Source organism: Oncorhynchus mykiss, chromosome 1, assembly GCF_057628025.1.
Source record: "Oncorhynchus mykiss isolate SJ-2025 chromosome 1, ASM5762802v1, whole genome shotgun sequence".
NCBI classification, from domain to species: domain Eukaryota; kingdom Metazoa; phylum Chordata; class Actinopteri; order Salmoniformes; family Salmonidae; genus Oncorhynchus; species Oncorhynchus mykiss.
In genome coordinates this window covers 88471317-88492478 of record NC_143022.1, presented here as the reverse complement: position 1 = coordinate 88492478, position 21162 = coordinate 88471317, and the positions used below count along the sequence as shown (strand labels likewise).

The following is a 21162-nucleotide window of genomic DNA, read 5'->3' as shown; positions in this document are numbered from 1 at the left end:
TTTGTACCAGGCTTGGAAACACAATGTGGTTGTTTTAATAGAGATGGATAACTGTTGTACCAGGCTTGGAAACACAATGTGGTTGTTTTAATAGAGATGGATAACTGTTGTACCAGGCTTGGAAACACAATGTGGTTGTTTTAATAGAGATGGATAACTGTTTGTACCAGGCTTGGAAACACAATGTGGTTGTTTTAATAGTGATGGATAACTGTTCTACCAGACTTGGAAACACAATGTGGTTGTTTTAATAGTGATGGATAACTGTTGTACCAGGCTTGGAAACACAATGTGGTTGTTTTAATAGAGATGGATAACTGTACCAGGCTTGGAAACACAATGTGGTTGTTTTAATAGTGATGGATAACTGTTTGTACCAGGCTTGGAAACACAATGTGGTTGTTTTAATAGAGATGGATAACTGTTCTACCAGACTTGGAAACACAATGTGGTTGTTTTAATAGAGATGGATAACTGTTCTACCAGGCTTGGAAACACAATGTGGTTGTTTTAATAGTGATGGATAACTGTTCTACCAGGCTTGGAAACACAATGTGGTTGTTTTTAATAGTGATGGATAACTGTTGTACCAGGCTTGGAAACACAATGTGGTTGTTTTAATAGTGATGGATAACTGTTCTACCAGGCTTGGAAACACAATGTGGTTGTTTTAATAGAGATGGATAACTGTTGTACCAGGCTTGGAAACACAATGTGGTTGTTTTAATAGAGATGGATAACTGTTGTACCAGGCTTGGAAACACAATGTGGTTGTTTTAATAGTGATGGATAACTGTTGTACCAGGCTTGGAAACACAATGTGGTTGTTTTAATAGTGATGGATAACTGTTTGTACCAGGCTTGGAAACACAATGTGGTTGTTTTAATAGTGATGGATAACTGTTGTACCAGGCTTGGAAACACAATGTGGTTGTTTTAATAGTGATGGATAACTGTTTGTACCAGGCTTGGAAACATAATGTGGTTGTTTTAATAGTGATGGATAACTGTTCTACCAGACTTGGAAACACAATGTGGTTGTTTTAATAGTGATGGATAACTGTTTGTACCAGGCTTGGAAACACAATGTGGTTGTTTTAATAGTGATGGATAACTGTTTGTACCAGGCTTGGAAACATAATGTGGTTGTTTTAATAGAGATGGATAACTGTTGTACCAGGCTTGGAAACACAATGTGGTTGTTTTAATAGTGATGGATAACTGTTGTACCAGGCTTGGAAACACAATGTGGTTGTTTTAATAGAGATGGATAACTGTTCTACCAGGCTTGGAAACATAATGTGGTTGTTTTTTATTGACCTGATATTTCTTTAATTTTCTCAGGAAATACAGTCCTTGTTGTATATCTGTTGTATATCTGTTGTGTTTGAGTCCAGGAGAGTTTTGAGTCTATTATAGTTCCAAGATATTTGTGCTCAACTGATTCTATTTGAAGTCGATGTGGATGGGCCCGGTATCATCTTTTATATTTCTGAGGTTTGTCACTTCCTTTGTTTTCCCCCTTTTAAGAATGTGTTTTCCTTATTTCTGTCCTGTAGTCATCCTGGACACCTCTATTAAACCAACACCTTGCTGTATCATCTGCATACTTTACTGTTTCACCTTCTGGTGTTATTTGGGTGCAAATGTTAGTGTAGAGGGTGAACCGAACCAGCAAAAGGACACTGCTCTGGGGTACCCTTATATTGGCGGTTAGTGGGTTCTGATGTATTCACACTGAACCTCACTCTTCTGACCCGACTGGTGAGAGAACACCTGATCCAGTTGATGAGACGTGCGTTGATCCTCATGGTCACTAGTTTGTTCACCAGAATATCAGGACGTAATGTGTCGAAAGCAGATAAAAACAAATCTACAAAAAGTATTGTGGCGTCTGAACGTGGTTTATCCAGATCATGTAGATTTGATGAAGGAGGAAGACCGGTGCATCTTCAGCTCCACGGCCTGGTTTATATGCCAGCTGGAACGGGTCCAGTAGGCTCTCTGTGTGCAGGAGAAGGTGTCCCAGGACAATGGGGTCCAAACATTAGATCATCACAGAGGTTAAGCAGATGGGATGACCGTCATTCAGGGATTGGGATGATTCACTTTGTGAATGGGCACGATAGTTTCACTTTTCTAGATTTGGGTGGTTCTGCTGCTGTCCAATGACATTTGAAAAAGTATTCTGTACATGTTACACAGCCACTTAGACCATCACAACCTTTTGCTTTCTGAGGATTGAGTTTGGAGAAGACCTGAAAGGCAACCTTTTCAGAGACTACTCTGGGATGATTCTGGGACTGCCATCCCATGTATTGTTATTTTCAAGTATGTTTTTCATTCTGAGTTTGTAATCCAAGTAGTTTTTAAACTACTTTAATGTTTCTTTGAATGGATTTCATCAGAGTTGTATCCACCCCTTGACTTTTTCCACATTTTGTTACATCCTTATTCTAAAATGGATGACATTTGCACATACATTTTTTAAATTTACATACGTATTCAGACCCTTTACGCTTAATGGGTTCTGAGTTCTAAACTTGAAATATTGTTAATCATGAGGAAATGAGGAGTGCCACAGTCTGGTTTCTACACCAGAAGTGAATGGGTATCCATAGGAGGTCGGGTCAATTAAGGGTGGATATGAGCCAGAGGCTTGGAGTGTACTGAGTAAAGGAAAGACAATCGCATGTTTGCAGTCACTGATAAGGGTGGAGAGATGTGGATTAGTGTGGAATGGGGGCCGAGGTCAGGTCACATTAAGGGAGGAGGAACAGTACCTTTGGCAGTGATTACAGCCTCAAGTCTTCTTGGTTATGACGCTATAAGCTCGGCACACATGTGTTTGGGGAGTTTCTCCTATTCTTCTCTGAAGATTCTCTCAAGCTCTGTCAGGTTGGATGGGGAGCGTCGCTGCACAGCTATTTTCAGGTCTCTCCAGAGATGTTCGATCAGTGGCTGGGCCACTCAACAACATTCAGAGACTAGTCCCGAAGCCACTCCTGCGTTGTCTTGGCTGTGTGCTTAGGGTCGTTGTCCTGTTGGAAGGTGAACCTTCGCCCCAGTCTGAAGTCCTGAGTGTTCTGGAACATGTTTTCATCAATGTTCTCTGTACTTTGCTCCGTTCATCTTTCCCTCGATCCTGACTAGTCTTTCAGTCCCTGCTGCTGAAAAATATCCCCACAGCATGATGCTGCCACCACCATGCTTCACTGTAGGGATGGTGCCAGGTTTCCTCCAGACTTGACGCTTGGCATTCAGGTCAGAGGAACTCTGGAGCTCTGGAGTTACCATCGTGTTCTTGGTCTCTTCCCTGACCAAAGCCCTTCTCCCCCGATTGCTGCAGTCATTGTTTGATACCCTTTCACAGATCTGTGCCTCGACACAATCCTGTCTCGGAGCTCTACGGACAATTCCTTTATGCTTCATTAACAGAGATGTTTTCTGATTGCGTGTGTAGCAGGTTCCATATTGTTCATCATTTGGGAGGGTTTTGTTTAAGTTCTTGGTTCTCCTTCAACATATTTTACTATGAAAGGAATGATTAGGCCAGACGTTAATGCAACCGCTGTGTCAGATTTCTTTTTAAACTTTTACGGAAAAAGCATAATCTGAGAACAGCGCTCAGAACCCAAAACAGCCAGAGGAATATCCGCCATTTTGGAATCAACAAAGTTAGAAACAACACCATAAATATTCACTTACCTTTGATGATCTTCATCAGAAGGCAGTCCCAGGAATCCCAGTTCGACAATAAATTACTGATTTGTTCCATCATTTATGTCCAAATAGCCACTTGTTGTTAGCGTGTTCAGCCCAGTAACCCATCTTCATGAGGCGCGAGCATTTCATCCAGACAAAAACTTAAAGTTCCATTACAGTCCTTTAGAAACATGTCAAACGATGTATGGAATCAATCAATAATGTTCCAACCAGAGAATTCCTTTGTCTTTAGAAAGGCACTGGAACGAGAGGTAACTCTGTCGGGAGCGCGCGTCATGAGACCGAGGCACTATGCCAGAACACTGACTCAAACAGGTCTCATGAGCCCCTCCTTTATAGTAGAATCCTCATTCACATTTAAAAAGACAGTTGACATCTAGTGGAAGCCCTAGGAAGTGCAACCTTATCCATATCTCAATGTGTACTCGGTAGGCCAAGCTTTGAAAAACTACAAACCTCAGATGTCCCACTTCCTGGTTGGATTTTTTTCAGGTTTTCGCCTACCATATGAGTTCTGTTATACTCAGACATCATTCAAACAGTTTTAGAAACTTCAGAGTGTTTTCTATCCAATACTAATAATAATATGCATATATTAGCATCTGGGACAGAGTAGGAGGCAGTTCACTCTGGGCACGCTATTCATTCAAAAGTGAAAATGCTGCCCCCTATCCCAAAAACTGGATCCTTGATACTATTTTCTAGTGTAGGTGACCACCTATAAAAGCTAGCTTGTATGGTTGATTCATTTGTCAGAGAGGTTATTTCAAAGGGCAGCAAGCTGAGAGATGATAAATATGATATGAAGCTCTCCTCTAAATCGTCTGGTCTGATTTTGTGCGTTCCAGAATGGTGATGCTGTCTCTTTTAATGTGAAAGATGGCGTTCATCTATAGTTCCAATGTGTGAGTTGAATATCCATTTGAACTGACAGTGATACTCTTGGTTGAATGACATTGAGGGAAGCCCTTCAGATGAATGTGGATTTGGTCTACTACTCCATTGGGTTTTGTTGTTGGTTTGGAGTTGGCATAGTGGCCGGACTGGTTGATCTCACAAAACCAGCCTTGTTCCTGGCAGCCTGGAACAGTCACAGCTCATCCCTGTCCTGGTCTGCACTGAGAGGAATGCCTTTGCTCCCTCCACTGCAGCCTCACAATACGCTGCATTCTGTCCCCCAACAACCAATCCTCCTGTCACAGTGAGGATTAAGAGGGGACAAAGGAGGATGAGATTGCAGGATGCTCCAGTGTTTTCTGCTCTGAGCCTGATAGGAGTCAGTGAGAGGCTGAGAGCTTTAGCTGAGTGGGATTGGTTCTTCCTCCTCACCTCAACCCTGGGGTTTCTAAGTGGCCTATTAATAGGAGGCCTTGTCTCTGGTCTCTTGCTAGCCAGGTCTCTCTGGCATTGGTAGTACACCCAATTGACTAGAGTTGGTGTTATACTTTAAGTGGTGAAAAAGGCTAATTCCCCAAAATGGGGTTGTTTCATTTTCAGCAGAAAGCTGTTCCATGAGCTTGCATTGTATTTTCCACCAGCAGTATGGTGTTTTCCTTCCTGGGTTGGTGGATTCCTGTTCCTCTCTGGTCTTTCCCTCCACGGCTATAGTGCTGTTAGTACCTCTACAGCTGATCTCATAGTTGTAGGTTCTATAGTGCTGTTAGTTCCTCCACGGCTGATCTCATAGTTGCAGGTTCTGTAGTGCTGTTAGTTCCTCCACGGCTGATCTCATAGTTGCAGGTTCTATAGTGCTGTTAGTTCCGCCACGGCTGATCTCGTAGTTGCAGGTTCTATAGTGCTGTTAGTTCCTCCACGGCTGATCACATAGTTGCAGGTTCTGTAGTGCTGTTAGTTCCTCCACGGCTGATCTCATAGTTGCAGGTTCTATAGTGCTGTTAGTTCCTCCACGGCTGATCTCATAGTTGCAGGTTCTGTAGTGCTGTTAGTTCCTCCACGGCTGATCTCATAGTTGCAGGTTCTATAGTGCTGTTAGTTCCTCCACGGCTGATCTCGTAGTTGCAGGTTCTATAGTGCTGTTAGTTCCTCCACGGCTGATCACATAGTTGCAGGTTCTATAGTGCTGTTAATCACCTAGAAAGGATAGGAAATGGTTAGTCATCCTTGTAAGCCATCAGCCATGTGTAAAAACAACCAACAGACTGACTGCGTCTGTTGGCTGTGTCTATGCTGCCAGGACATGCCTCAGACTGCTGCCAGGTCACAGCTGACATCCTGGATGTCTGCTAGAGGGAACATGTACTGTAAGCTGTTCATAGGAAGTTAACTGGCCAACTTCTCACCGGTACCTAGTAGTGCTGGGAATTGCCAGGGACCTCACGATACGATATTATCACCATACTTTGGTGCCGATGTGATATGTGTCACAATTCTCACAATTCTATATGTATTGCTATTCGATACTGTGATTTTATTAGGATTCCATGTTCCCAACATATTGCTCACCATATGTCTGCTGCAGAGGGACAGAGAGCCAATGGAAAACCAGTTTTGATCTGTCATGGAAATAAAAGTACTAAAAACAAATTGGCTACTTATTTAAAAAGAAGATGGAGAAAAAGTTTTGGTACAGCTAAGCAGCGCAAAAATGTATATTGCGATAGTCATAATTATGCGATGTATCGTCATATTATTCTGATATGTTACTGTTTGGCTTTTCCCCCCTATTAGTAGTACCTAACCCCCCCTCCTCTCAGTATCTAACCCCCCCTCCTCTCAGTATCTAACCCCCCCTTCTCTCAGTATCTAACCCCCCCTCCTCTCAGTATCTACCCCCCCTCCTCTCAGTACCTACCCCCCCTCCTCTCAGTACCTAACCCCCCACTCCTCTCAGTACCTAACCCCCCCCACTCCTCTCAATACCTAACCCCCCCCCCCTCCTCTCAGTACCTAACCCCCCCTCCTCTCAGTATCTAACCCCCCCTCCTCTCAGTATCTAACCCCCCCTCCTCTCAGTATCTAACCCCCCCTCCTCTCAGTACCTACCCCCCCTCCTCTCAGTACCTAACCCCCCCCACTCCTCTCAGTACCTAACCCCCCCCACTCCTCTCAGTACCTAACCCCCCCCACTCCTCTCAGTACCTAACCTCCCCTCTCCTCTCAGTACCTAACCTCCCCCTCTGTACCTACCCCCCCCTCCTCTCAGTACCCAACCCCCCCTCCTCTCAGTACCCAACCCCCCCTCCTCTCAGTACCTAACCCCCCCCCTCCTCTCAGTACCTAACCCCCCCACTTCTCTCAGTACCTAACCCCCCCACTTCCCTCCAGTACCTAACCCCCCCCCCACTCCTCTCCAGTGTCTAACCCCCCCCCCACTCCTCTCCAGTGTCTAACCCCCCCACTCCTCTCCAGTGTCTAACCCCCCCACTCCTCTCCAGTGTCTAACCCCCCCACTCCTCTCCAGTGTCTAACCCCCCCACTCCTCTCCAGTGTCTAACCCCCCCACTCCTCTCCAGTGTCTAACCCCCCACTCCTCTCCAGTTCCTAGCCTCCGGTTAATCTCAGTTATTTTGTTGATACAGTCATTGTGTATTACTGTGTTGATGTAAGTTTTCTGCATTCAAACAAATGTCTTCTCATTACAGGTTCTGATCTGGCCTTCCCTGCGGCTGTGGTCGATGATGTCATCTGCAGCAAGACCTTCCAGATCCTCTATAAGAACGAGGAGGTGGTTGTCAATGATGTGCTGGTGTTCAAAATCATGATGCTGCTGGATGAGAAGAAGGTAATGAAGCTAGATTGTAGGCTAAGACGAGGAAGCTAGACTGTAGGTTAAGATGAGGAGGCTAGACTGTAGGCTAAGATGAGGAGGCTAGACTGTAGGCTAAGATGAGGAAGCTAGACTGTAGGCTAAGCTGAGGAAGCTAGACTGTAGGCTAAGCTGAGGAAGCTAGACTGTAGGCTAAGCTGAGGAAGCTAGACTGTAGGCTAAGCTGAGGAAGCTAGACTGTAGGCTAAGACCGTGACCAATGACCAAGTTGTCGTTGTGCTGGTTAGAATCAGTTCTGCTATAGAGGACAATAGGCTGACTTTCACTGAGGCTCTGGCTAGCCTGTGTTCAAATGTCCACAGTAGCATACTACTTACAATGCCCAATACATTGCTTCACACTGAGTGAGCTTGAGCTCCACTGCAGTGATCCATATGATTGGCCAATTAGATGCAGGCTATTTAGCCTAGATTTATTTAGATTTAATGTAGACAATTTAGCCTAATATCTCACATGGATATTGTTCACAATAGCAGGTTATAAAATAAATACCTGTTATGATGGTATGGATATAGGAGGAGAGATGTGGTATGATGGTATGGATATAGGAGGAGAGACATGGTATGGATATAGGAGGAGAGACGTGGTATGATGGTATGGATATAGGAAGAGAGACGTGTTATGATGGTATGGATATAGGAAGAGAGACGTGGTATGATGGTATGGATATAGGAAGAGAGACGTGGTATGATGGTATGGATATAGGAAGAGAGACACGGTATGATGGTATGGATATAGGAAGAGAGACACGGTATGATGGTATGGATATAGGAAGAGAGACGTGGTATGATGGTATGGATATAGGAGGAGAGACACGGTATGATGGTATGGATATAGGAAGAGAGACACGGTATGATGGTATGGATATAGGAAGAGAGACGTGGTATGATGGTATGGATATAGGAAGAGAGACACGGTATGGATATAGGAAGAGAGATGTGGTATGATGGTATGGATATAGGAGGAGAGACGTGGTATGATGGTATGGATATAGGAAGAGAGACGTGGTATGATGGTATGGATATAGGAGGAGAGACGTGGTATGATGGTATGGATATAGGAAGAGAGACAAGGTATGATGGTATGGATATACAGTGCCTTGCGAAAGTATTCGGCCCCCTTGAACTTTGCGACCTTTTGCCACATTTCAGGCTTCAAACATAAAGATATAAAACTGTATTTTTTTGTGAAGAATCAACAAGTGGGACACAATCATGAAGTGGAACGGCATTTATTGGATATTTCAAACTTTTTTAACAAATCAAAAACTGAAAAATTGGGCGTGCAAAATTATTCAGCCCCTTTACTTTCAGTGCAGCAAACTCTCTCCAGAAGTTCAGTGAGGATCTCTGAATGATCCAATGTTGACCTAAATGACTAATGATGATAAATACAATCCACCTGTATGTAATCAAGTCTCCGTATAAATGCACCTGCACTGTGATAGTCTCAGAGGTCCGTTAAAAGCGCAGAGAGCATCATGAAGAACAAGGAACACACCAGGCAGGTCCGAGATACTGTTGTGAAGAAGTTTAAAGCCCGATTTGGATACAAAAAGATTTCCCAAGCTTTAAACATCCCAAGGAGCACTGTGCAAGCGATAATATTGAAATGGAAGGAGTATCAGACCACTGCAAATCTACCAAGACCTGGCCGTCCCTCTAAACTTTCAGCTCATACAAGGAGAAGACTGATCAGAGATGCAGCCAAGAGGCCCATGATCACTCTGGATGAACTGCAGAGATCTACAGCTGAGGTGGGAGACTCTGTCCATAGGACAACAATCAGTCATATATTGCACAAATCTGGCCTTTATGGAAGAGTGGCAAGAAGAAAGACATTTCTTAAAGATATCCATAAAAAGTGTTGTTTAAAGTTTGCCACAAGCCACCTGGGAGACACACCAAACATGTGGAAGAAGGTGTTCTGGTCAGATGAAACCAAAATTGAACTTTTTGGCAACAATGCAAAACGTTATGTTTGGCGTAAAAGCAGCACAGCTCATCACACTGAACACACCATCCCCACTGTCAAACATGGTGGTGGCAGCATCATGGTTTGGGCCTGCTTTTCTTCAGCAGGGACAGGGAAGATGGTTAAAATTGATGGGAAGATGGATGGAGCCAAATACAGGACCATTCTGGAAGAAAACCTGATGGAGTCTGCAAAAGACCTGAGACTGGGACGTAGATTTGTCTTCCAACAAGACAATGATCCAAAACATAAAGCAAAATCTACAATGGAATGGTTCAAAAATAAACATATCCAGGTGTTAGAATGGCCAAGTCAAATTCCAGACCTGAATCCAATCGAAAATCTGTGGAAAGAACTGAAAACTGCTGTTCACAAATGCTCTCCATCCAACCTCACTGAGCTCGAGCTGTTTTGCAAGGAGGAATGGGAAAAAATGTCAGTCTCTCGATGTGCAAAACTGATAGAGACATACCCCAAGCGACTTACAGCTGTAATCGCAGCAAAAGGTGGCGCTACAAAGTATTAACTTAAGGGGGCTGAATAATTTTGCACGCCCAATTTTTCAGTTTTTGATTTGTTAAAAAAGTTTGAAATATCCAAAAATTTCGTTCCACTTCATGATTGTGTCCCACTTGTTGTTGATTCTTCACAAAAAAATACAGTTTTATATCTTTGTTTGAAGCCTGAAATGTGGCAAAAGGTCGCAAAGTTCAAGGGGGCCGAATACTTTCGCAAGGCACTGTAGGAAGAGAGAGGTGGTATGATGGGATGGTTATAGGAGGAGAGACGTGGTATGATGGTATGGATATAGGAAGAGAGACGTGGTATGATGGTATGGATATAGGAAGAGAGACACGGTATGGTTTTTCCACTCTGAAGGGTTTCCTCTGATTTCTATCCATTCATACTAATGTACTACTAAGAATGCATGTCCAGTACTGCACATTGCTTCATACTACGTAGTACGTACTACTAAGAATGCATGTCCAGTACTGCACATTGCTTCATACTACGTAGTACGTACTACTAAGAATGCATGTCCAGTACTGCACATTACTTCATACTACGTAGTACGTACTACTAAGAATGCATGTCCAGTACTGCACATTGCTTCATACTACGTAGTACGTACTACTAAGAATTCATGCCCAGTACTGCACATTGCTTCATACTACGTAGTACGTACTACTAAGAATGCATGCCCAGTACTGCATATTGCTTCATACTACGTAGTACGTACTACTAAGAATGCATGTCCAGTACTGCACATTACTTTATACTACGTAGTACGTACTACTAAGAATGCATGCCCAGTACTGCACATTGCTTCATACTACGTAGTACGTACTACTAAGAATGCATGTCCAGTACTGCACATTACTTTATACTACGTAGTACGTACTACTAAGAATGCATGTCCAGTACTGCACATTGCTTCATACTACGTAGTACGTACTACTAAGAATGCATGTCCAGTACTGCACATTACTTTATACTACGTAGTACGTACTACTAAGAATGCATGCCCAGTACTGCACATTGCTTCATACTACGTAGTACGTACTACTAAGAATTCATGCCCAGTACTGCATATTGCTTCATACTACGTAGTACGTACTACTAAGAATGCATGCCCAGTACTGCACATTGCTTCATACTACGTAATACGTACTAATAAGAATTCATGCCCAGTACTGCATATTGCTTCATACTACGTAGTACGTACTACTAAGAATGCATGCCCAGTACTGCACATTGCTTCATACTACGTAATACGTACTAATAAGAATGCATGCCCAGTACTGCACATTGCTTCATACTACGTAATACGTACTAATAAGAATGCATGCCCAGTATTGCACATTGCTTCATACTACGTAGTACGTACTAGAGGTCGACCGATTAATCGGAATGGCCGAGTTTTCATAACAATTGGAAATCGGTATTTTTGGGTGCCGATTATTTTAATTTTTACACCTTTATTTAATCTTTATTTAACTAGGCAAGTCAGTTAAGAACACATTTTTATTTTCAATGGCGGCCTAGGAACGGTGGGCTAACTGCCTCGTTCAGGGGCAGAAAGACAGATTTTCACCTTGTCAGCTCGGGGGATCCAATCTTGCAACCTACAGTTAACTAGTCCAACGCAATAACGACCTGCCTCTCTCTCGTTGTACTCCACAAGGAGACTGCCTGTTACGCAAATGCAGTAAGCCAAGGTAAGTTGCTAGATAGCATTAAATTTATCTTATGAAAAACAATCAATCATAATCACTAGTTAACTACACATGGTTGATGATATTACTAGATATTATCTAGCGTGTCCTGTGTTGCATATAATCTGACTGAGCATACAAGTATCTAAGTATCTGACTGAGCGGTGGTAGGCAGAAGCAGGCGCGTAAACATTCATTCGAACAGCACTTTCGTGTGTTTTGCCAGCAGCTCTTCGTTGTGCGTCAAGCATTGCGCTGTTTATGACTTCAAACCTATCAACTCCTGAGATGAGGCTGGTGTAACCGAAGTGAAATGGCTGGCTAGATAGCGTTTCAAACATTTCACTCGCTCTGAGCCTTGGGGTGGTTGTTTCCCTTGCTCTGCATGGGTAACGCTGCTTCGATGTGGTGGCTGTTGTCGTTTTGCTGCTGGTTCGAGCCCAGGGAGGAGCGAGGAGAGGGATGGAAGCTATACTGTTACACTGGCAATACTAAAGTGCCTATAAGAACATCCAATAGTCAGGTTAATGAAATACAAAGAGGGAAATGGTATAGAGGGAAATAGGGATATTGAAGACTCATGTTAAAAGGAACCACCAGCTTTCATATGTTCTCATGTTCTGAGCAAGGAACTGAAACGTTAGCTTTCTTACATGGCACATATTGCACTTTTACTTTCTTCTCCAACACTTTGTTTTTGCATTATTTAAACCAAATTGAACATGTTTCATTATCTACTTGAGGCTAAATTGATTTTATTGATGTATTATATTAAGTTAAAATAAGTGTTAATTCAATATTGTTGTAATTGTCATTATTACAAATACATATATTTTTTAAATCGGCCGATTAATCGGTATCGGCTTTCTTTGGTCCTCCAATAATCGGTATCGGCGTTGAAAAATCATAATCGGTCGACCTCTAGTACGTACTACTAAGAATGCATGCCCAGTACTGCACATTGCTTCATACTAAGTAGTACGCTAGTGAATGGTGCTCTTGGGTTGTTGTCATGGTGGAAATCAGTTCCTCTGTCGATGGGAGAAAGGCTCACTGTCACTATCACTCACTCCGTTTCTTTTCCCCCTCTGAAATGATTGTTTCCCCTGTCTGTTTCTATCCCTCTTCAGGTAGAAGAATCCCTCAATGACATGGACTTCCAGCTGTCTCTGGAGTTATACTTCACAGATGGAGACTTCTCGTACGTTTCATCATGGCCGAACACTGTGCTTCTTATGCTGTTACCAAACCTGTGTTCAAACACCATTTGAAGTCTTAGATACTGTACTTCTAGTGTTTTCTTTAGCCTGCCCAGACAGCCAGATGGATGGGGGTGGCAGGTTTGCAACTAAAACACCAGACAAGCTCATTCAACCCCAGATAAAGTTTTTTAAATTCTTCATGTAGTATTTTAACCCAGATCTGGCTATTTTTAGATGAAGATTGTGTTTTTGGATCTCTGCTATGGTGTCCTTAATAAACCCGTCTGCCGGCACTTTTTAGACACGTCTGATGGGGTCTGTTTATACCAAGGGAGTGTGCAGCAGTGCATTTCAAGTCGAATATTTCCCAATACTTTAGATGGAAACATTGCGCATAGTTTTTTAATATTCTTTATGCATCTGTATGAATACATTTTTCTATTGTATGATTTGAGTTTCTCCAGCAGATACGTTCTTTCCCACTAGGCCCGAGGAGCTCAGCTCCCTGCAGAACATCAGCAGTCGTTCGCTCCGCTTGCACTTTAGCCTGAACCGAGGCATCCACCAACACATCAATATCATGTTCGACTACTTCCACCTGTCTGTCGTCTCTATGGCCGTCCACGCATCCCTGGTTGCCCTGCACCAACCCCTCATCAGGTAACACCCCCCCCCCCCCCCCCCCCCCCCCCCCCCCCCCCACTGTATAGGATATATCATCACGTTCATAAATAAGCATACGTCTCTGGATAAGAGCGTCTGCTAAATGACTAAGATGTAAATCTACACTATATTTATCCAGCCTCCAGTTTAGACTTTGTCTTCAGTGCAGTATAACTGAAAGGTGTTGACCAGTAAGGCCTGATTCCTTAATGGCTGTTGTCTGTTGTAGTTTCCCCCGGCTAGTGAAGAGTACATGGCTGAATCGCACCGCCCCCCAGCAGAGTAAAGACTCTGTCATCCCGGCCCTGGAGAATGTGGTGTTTGGAACCAGCTATGTCAAACAGCTGTCTGCTGATGTAAGTATAGATTAGGCCTCAGGGCTGTCTTCCTCTAAAAAAAATGTTTCTCGTCTGAGTTGTCTGTTCTAAAACATGTATTTTTCCATATATTGATACACCCTATAAAATCAACTATATGTACTGAGCTTGTCTGATGCTTTAAGGGCACTGTGATTGAATAATTAAGACGCACAGATGACTCAAGACGGAGCCAGAGATCAACATAACCAAAATAAAAATACATTTTCCCCGACCCTCCTCCTCCCGCTCCTGTTATGACGTTTCCACTGGATCAGACCATGATATGTTTCCCTTTTATCGATGGGAGAAAGATGGAAAGAATTTTCAAATACATTGAGGAACTATTGTCTTTCTCAATGGATGTAAAAATATACTTTGTTCACCTGCTGTTTGGGGTAAAGAAATAAACACTTTGAGAAGATCCACAGCTCATTAGTGGTGATGAGTTAAGACAATCACAGATACTATCAGACTTCCCCAAATAGGCACATTTCTACATAGGCCAGGTAGCCTAGGTCTACATCTATGGATAATCAGGTGCATGTCCTTAAACAATATTAACAGCAGCGCTCCAAACATAATACAATGAATAAATTGACCAAACTCTTAAATGGAATGAAATAAACCAAAATGTGTCTCTCACGAGTGTAGCACAGGTTGTGAGCTCTGCAAACAACGTGTTCACTCTGACATGGAGAATGGTAATTACAAACCAATTAGTCCTCAACCTCCAGATTAATCAGTCATCTCTCACTAATGGCTTCTAGTAGCTCCTCTTCTTCCCTGACTGTAGGCCAAATAATAATATGTTGAATCCATTAACAGAAATGACCGGAACAAAACAAACATAGATAGATGAGATATGATGAGAATGAAAGGTACTACTGGTGTTATGTGTCATGGTGAATTGATAGAATTTAACAATCGAAGGGCAAACTATTCACGCAGTTAATATGAAACAATGAATTGGCCGGAGAAGATGCATTCTGAAGAATGAGTGTTCCGCTGACAGGGACAATCTGCTAGTAATGACTTCTATAAGAGTGAGTGTTCTGCTGCCAGGGACAAGCTGCTAGTAATGACTTCTATAAGAATGAGTGTTCTGCTGACAGGGACAATCTGCTAGTAATGACTTCTATAAGAATGAGTGTTCTGCTGACAGGGACAATCTGCTAGTAATGACTTCTATAAGAATGAGTGTTCTGCTGACAGGGACAAGCTGCTAGTAATGACTTCTATAAGAGTGAGTGTTCTGCTGACAGGGACAATCTGCTAGTAATGACTTCTATAAGAATGAGTGTTCCGCTGACAGGGACAAGCTGCTAGTAATGACTTCTATAAGAGTGAGTGTTCCGCTGACAGGGACAAGCTGCTAGTAATGACTTCTATAAGAATGAGTGTTCTGCTGCTAGTAATGACTTCTATAAGAATGAGTGTTCTGCTGCCAGGGACAAGCTGCTAGTAATGACTTCTATAAGAGTGAGTGTTCTGCTGCCAGGGACAAGCTGCTAGTAATGACTTCTATAAGAATGAGTGTTCTGCTGCTAGTAATGACTTCTATAAGAATGAGTGTTCTGCTGACAGGGACAATCTGCTAGTAATGACTTCTATAAGAATGAGTGTTCTGCTGACAGGGACAATCTGCTAGTAATGACTTCTATAAGAATGAGTGTTCTGCTGCTAGTAATGACTTCTATAAGAATGAGTGTTCTGCTGACAGGGACAATCTGCTAGTAATGACTTCTATAAGAATGAGTGTTCTGCTGACAGGGACAAGCTGCTAGTAATGACTTCTATAAGAATGAGTGTTCTGCTGACAGGGACAAGCTGCTAGTAATGACTTCTATAAGAATGAGTGTTCTGCTGCCAGGGACAAGCTGCTAGTAATGACTTCTATAAGAATGAGTGTTCTGCTGCTAGTAATGACTTCTATAAGAATGAGTGTTCTGCTGCCAGGGACAAGCTGTACTTCATAAATACTGTAAGGTACAGGGCAGAAGGAAAACAAGTTGTGGTAGGAGAGGTTATTGACCGATGAGATGGGGAAGAAGAAGCTCTACTAGAAACCATTAGGGAGAGATGTTGGATTTAGCTGGAGGTCTAAGAGTAACTGGTTTGTAATAACACCGACATGGAGAAGGGGAGCTAATAGCTACCCCCCTACCCCCCCCCCCCCCCCCACACACACACACACACACACACAGGGTTGATGCCTGAATGCAACATGTTCACTGAAGTGGAATGCTAGAGACAATGCTCAGTCCCCTTGTCACTCTAAGATACATGCAGCAAGACCTAATGGGGCAGCTCAGAACACACACACAGACACACAGAGAGAGCTCAGAAAGCAGTGAAATCCATCGACCTCTTCTCCTAGTTTCATAACAGCCATCCTCCTTAGTAATGGCTATCCAGTCAGTGGTACCATACAGGTTATTTCACATCATATTATTTGCAGGCAGTAAATGGAAGGGATAAGGGTTATGTGATTCATATTAATTGCAGGCAGTAAATGGAAGGGATAAGGGTTATATGATTCATATCATGTTCGAGCTGCATATTTTATATGTTACATTTTGCCAGATGACAGGTCTGATGAGATGCTGGTCTATGACTGATGTATTTGGGGAAGCCAGCTAATTCTTCCCATAACAGACGGAAAATGTGATCAGATAAGAAATATCTTGGCCCATTAGAAATATCTTGGCCCATTAGAAAGATCTTGGCCCGCTAGAAAGATCTTGGCCCATTTAGAAAGATCGTGGCCCATTTAGAAAGATCGTGGCCCATTTAGAAAGATCTTGGCCCATTTAGAAAGATCTTGGCCCATTTAGAAAGATCTTGGCCCATTTAGAAAGATCTTGGCCCATTTAGAAAGATCTTGGCATAGGCAAAGCAGCATAATAGTATCAATAGAATAAAAGGGGAACAATGGATTTGAAGTTTAGGAAGCAGCCATTACTTAGTAAACCAGAAAGCAGTGCAATGAGGAATCCATTCTCTTCTCTGTGACCTTGTCTTGACTGTGTGTGTGTCACAGCATCTGTGACTTGTTATAGCCTGTTATGACCTGTTATTTATGACCTGTTATTAACACCCTGTGTGTCTCCCTCCCTTCAGGGCAGAACATTCCTGGTGTCAGACCAATGTCTGCAGCATGCATTCAGTCTTCACCACAGTCTCTGTGCCAGCCTACTGCTGGCCTACCAGGGCCTGTTTGGTTACTTCACCTCCGTCAGCAAGGACCTGCCCTCCTCACACCGCATGGAGCTAGGTAGACCTACACTACACCATGGTAACACTAGAAACAGTCAGTCACACACCGATCACATTGCCAGGTGGCTGCATGGAGAAAAACAGTGTCAACTGAAATGGAAAGAATCTCCAGGATGTTGATGCTCCACAGATGTAATGGATCTGTGGCGCTGACAGACTGGGTCATTCCCCCATAGTCCATTTATTACCTCAGTTTTGGCATTGACATTACAACACTGGACCTGCAGCTTGATTTGACTGCAGGGTTTGAGTTGAAGAATTAGATTTAGAGAGCCCTGATACCCAGTGAGAGAATTACAGGACATTCAACTGTGTATTACACCTCAACATGATCCAGAAACACACACCTCTAGCCTGCTGCCAGACTTTACTGTTAGAACGCTCTTGTTTAATGTTGTGCTCTTCTCTCTCTTGCTTTTTCCAATGTCTGTATCTAGAATGAGTATGATGTATTGTACATTTGTCTTCATCAACTGGCTGTGTTGTTTATCATAGTATTTGCATGTCATCATTTGCTCCCTGCCTCCTACAAAAATAATTCCTTTCAGCCGTTCTAGAAGGAAGTTGATGGTAGTAGTTGACTTGCTCACCCTTGGAGTCACAACATCAACTCTCCTCCCTACAACTAGCTGTGGTCTGGTGCTTCACAGACTGTTAGTCACAGTCACAACATTAACTCTCCTCCCTATAACTAGCTGTGGTCTGGTGCTTCACAGACTGTTAGTCACAGTCACAACATCAACTCTCCTCCCTACAACTAGCTGTGGTCTGGTGCTTCACCGACTGTTAGTCACAACATGAACTCTCCTCCCTACAACTAGCTGTGGTCTGGTGGTTCACAGACTGTTAGTCACAGTCACAACATCAACTCTCCTCCCTACAACTAGCTGTGGTCTGGTGCTTCACAGACTGTTAGTCACAGTCACAACATCAACTCTCCTCCCTACAACTAGCTGTGGTCTGGTGCTTCACAGACTGTTAGTCACAACATCAACTCTCCTCCCTACAACTAGCTGTGGTCTGGTGCTTCACAGACTGTTAGTCACAGTCACAACATTAACTCTCCTCCCTACAACTAGCTGTGGTCTGGTGCTTCACAGACTGTTAGTCACAACATCAACTCTCCTCCCTACAACTAGCTGTGGTCTGGTGGTTCACAGACTGTTAGTCACAGTCACAACATCAACTCTCCTCCCTACAACTAGCTGTGGTCTGGTGCTTCACCGACTGTTAGTCACAACATCAACTCTCCTCCCTACAACTAGCTGTGGTCTGGTGCTTCACAGACTGTTAGTCACAACATCAACTCTCCTCCCTACAACTAGCTGTGGTCTGGTGCTTCACAGACTGTTAGTCACAGTCACAACATTAACTCTCCTCCCTACAACTAGCTGTGGTCTGGTGCTTCACAGACTGTTAGTCACAGTCACAACATCAACTCTCCTCCCTTCAACTAGCTGTGGTCTGGTGCTTCACAGACTGTTAGTCACAGTCACAACATCAACTCTCCTCCCTACAACTAGCTGTGGTCTGGTGCTTCACAGACTGTTAGTCACAACATCAACTCTCCTCCCTACAACTAGCTGTGGTCTGGTGCTTCACAGACTGTTAGTCACAGTCACAACATCAACTCTCCTCCCTACAACTAGCTGTGGTCTGGTGCTTCACAGACTGTTAGTCACAACATCAACTCTCCTCCCTACAACTAGCTGTGGTCTGGTGCTTCACAGACTGTTAGTCACAGTCACAACATTAACTCTCCTCCCTACAACTAGCTGTGGTCTGGTGCTTCACAGACTGTTAGTCACAACATCAACTCTCCTCCCTACAACTAGCTGTGGTCTGGTGGTTCACAGACTGTTAGTCACAGTCACAACATCAACTCTCCTCCCTACAACTAGCTGTGGTCTGGTGCTTCACCGACTGTTAGTCACAACATCAACTCTCCTCCCTACAACTAGCTGTGGTCTGGTGCTTCACAGACTGTTAGTCACAACATCAACTCTCCTCCCTACAACTAGCTGTGGTCTGGTGCTTCACAGACTGTTAGTCACAGTCACAACATTAACTCTCCTCCCTACAACTAGCTGTGGTCTGGTGCTTCACAGACTGTTAGTCACAGTCACAACATCAACTCTCCTCCCTTCAACTAGCTGTGGTCTGGTGCTTCACAGACTGTTAGTCACAGTCACAACATCAACTCTCCTCCCTACAACTAGCTGTGGTCTGGTGCTTCACAGACTGTTAGTCACAACATCAACTCTCCTCCCTACAACTAGCTGTGGTCTGGTGCTTCACAGACTGTTAGTCACAGTCACAACATTAACTCTCCTCCCTACAACTAGCTGTGGTCTGGTGCTTCACAGACTGTTAGTCACAGTCACAACATTAACTCTCCTCCCTATAACTAGCTGTGGTCTGGTGCTTCACAGACTGTTAGTCACAGTCACAACATCAACTCTCCTCCCTACAACTAGCTGTGGTCTGGTGCTTCACCGACTGTTAGTCACAACATCAACTCTCCTCCCTACAACTAGCTGTGGTCTGGTGGTTCACAGACTGTTAGTCACAGTCACAACATCAACTCTCCTCCCTACAACTAGCTGTGGTCTGGTGCTTCACAGACTGTTAGTCACAACATCAACTCTCCTCCCTACAACTAGCTGTGGTCTGGTGGTTCACAGACTGTTAGTCACAGTCACAACATCAACTCTCCTCCCTACAACTAGCTGTGGTCTGGTGCTTCACAGACTGTTAGTCACAGTCACAACATCAACTCTCCTCCCTACAACTAGCTGTGGTCTGGTGCTTCACAGACTGTTAGTCACAGTCACAACATCAACTCTCCTCCCTACAACTAGCTGTGGTCTGGTGCTTCACAGACTGTTAGTCACAACATCAACTCTCCTCCCTACAACTAGCTGTGGTCTGGTGCTTCACAGACTGTTAGTCACAGTCACAACAAATGTTTCATCCTGAACATGATCAAGTACTTATTAATCCATTCTAACCTTAGAGGGCATAGTAACAACAACAGCAAGGTTAAACATGCCCTTATATATGTGCCAATCACTCCTACTAGCCAAGCCCAGCATGCAAGTCCTTTATGAGAGAGTACTGAGAAGACCCTTCCCTCCAGACCAAAGGCACGTCTTTATAGGTATGTCCCCCCTACCTGAACCCTACCCTCCGTCCCTTCCCTCTACACTCAGTTCAACCTGCTTCTTCATATATTTTCTTTTCCCGTTTGGTTTCTTTGCTTTCTCCTCTTTTGGTTCCTTTTTCCCCACACACCTGGTAATCTTTCTGTGTGCTTCAATGCCTCAGTCTTTCAGTCACTATAACTCCTAGAGGTCAGTGCCTGTCATAGTCCTCTGTCTGTCATTTATTCACACACTTCCTTCTCCCCACAGGTGGGCCTTCTTCTTCTTGTCTTCTTCTGTCAGTCATATCTCTGGGGGCCAGGTCTCTCTCTCTCTGGCTCTCTTCTTCTAGTCCTTTTCTGTCACAGTCATATCTCTGGGGGCCAGGTCTCTCTCTCTCTGGCTCTCTTCTTCTAGTCCTTTTCTGTCACAGTCATATCTCTGGGGGCCAGGTCTCTCTCTCTCTGGCTCTCTTCTTCTAGTCCTTTTCTGTCACAGTCATATCTCTGGGTGCCAGGTCTCTCTCTCTCTGGCTCTCTTCTTCTTGTCCTTTTCTGTCACAGTCATATCTCTGGGGGCCAGGTCTCTCTCTCTCTGGCTCTCTTCTTCTAGTCCTTTTCTGTCACAGTCATATCTCTGGGGGCCAGGTCTCTCTCTCTCTGGCTCTCTTCTTCTAGTCCTTTTCTGTCACAGTCATATCTCTGGGGGCCAGGTCTCTCTGGCTCTCTTCTTCTAGTCCTTTTCTGTCACAGTCATATCTCTGGGGGCCAGGTCTCTCTCTCTCTGGCTCTCTTCTTCTAGTCCTTTTCTGTCACA

General features: G+C 43.8%; 1 protein-coding gene across 4 annotated transcripts in view; it reads left to right on the top strand.

The window, feature by feature from the left end:
* Positions 1-21162, top strand: part of LOC110510598 (protein FAM135A) — a 52811-nt gene that overhangs the window by 12289 nt on the left and 19360 nt on the right. For 2 of the 4 annotated variants that reach the window (XM_090243304.1, XM_090243300.1), the window contains exons 4-9: positions 7329-7468; positions 12834-12904; positions 13392-13565; positions 13798-13924; positions 17048-17201; positions 20286-20363. In XM_090243304.1, coding sequence (XP_090099430.1) covers positions 7329-7468; positions 12834-12904; positions 13392-13565; positions 13798-13924; positions 17048-17201; positions 20286-20363 — 744 coding nt within the window. The remainder of the gene's footprint in view (positions 1-7328; positions 7469-12833; positions 12905-13391; positions 13566-13797; positions 13925-17047; positions 17202-20285; positions 20364-21162) is intronic. The other 2 variants (XM_090243308.1, XM_090243307.1) reach the window with 1 other exon arrangement.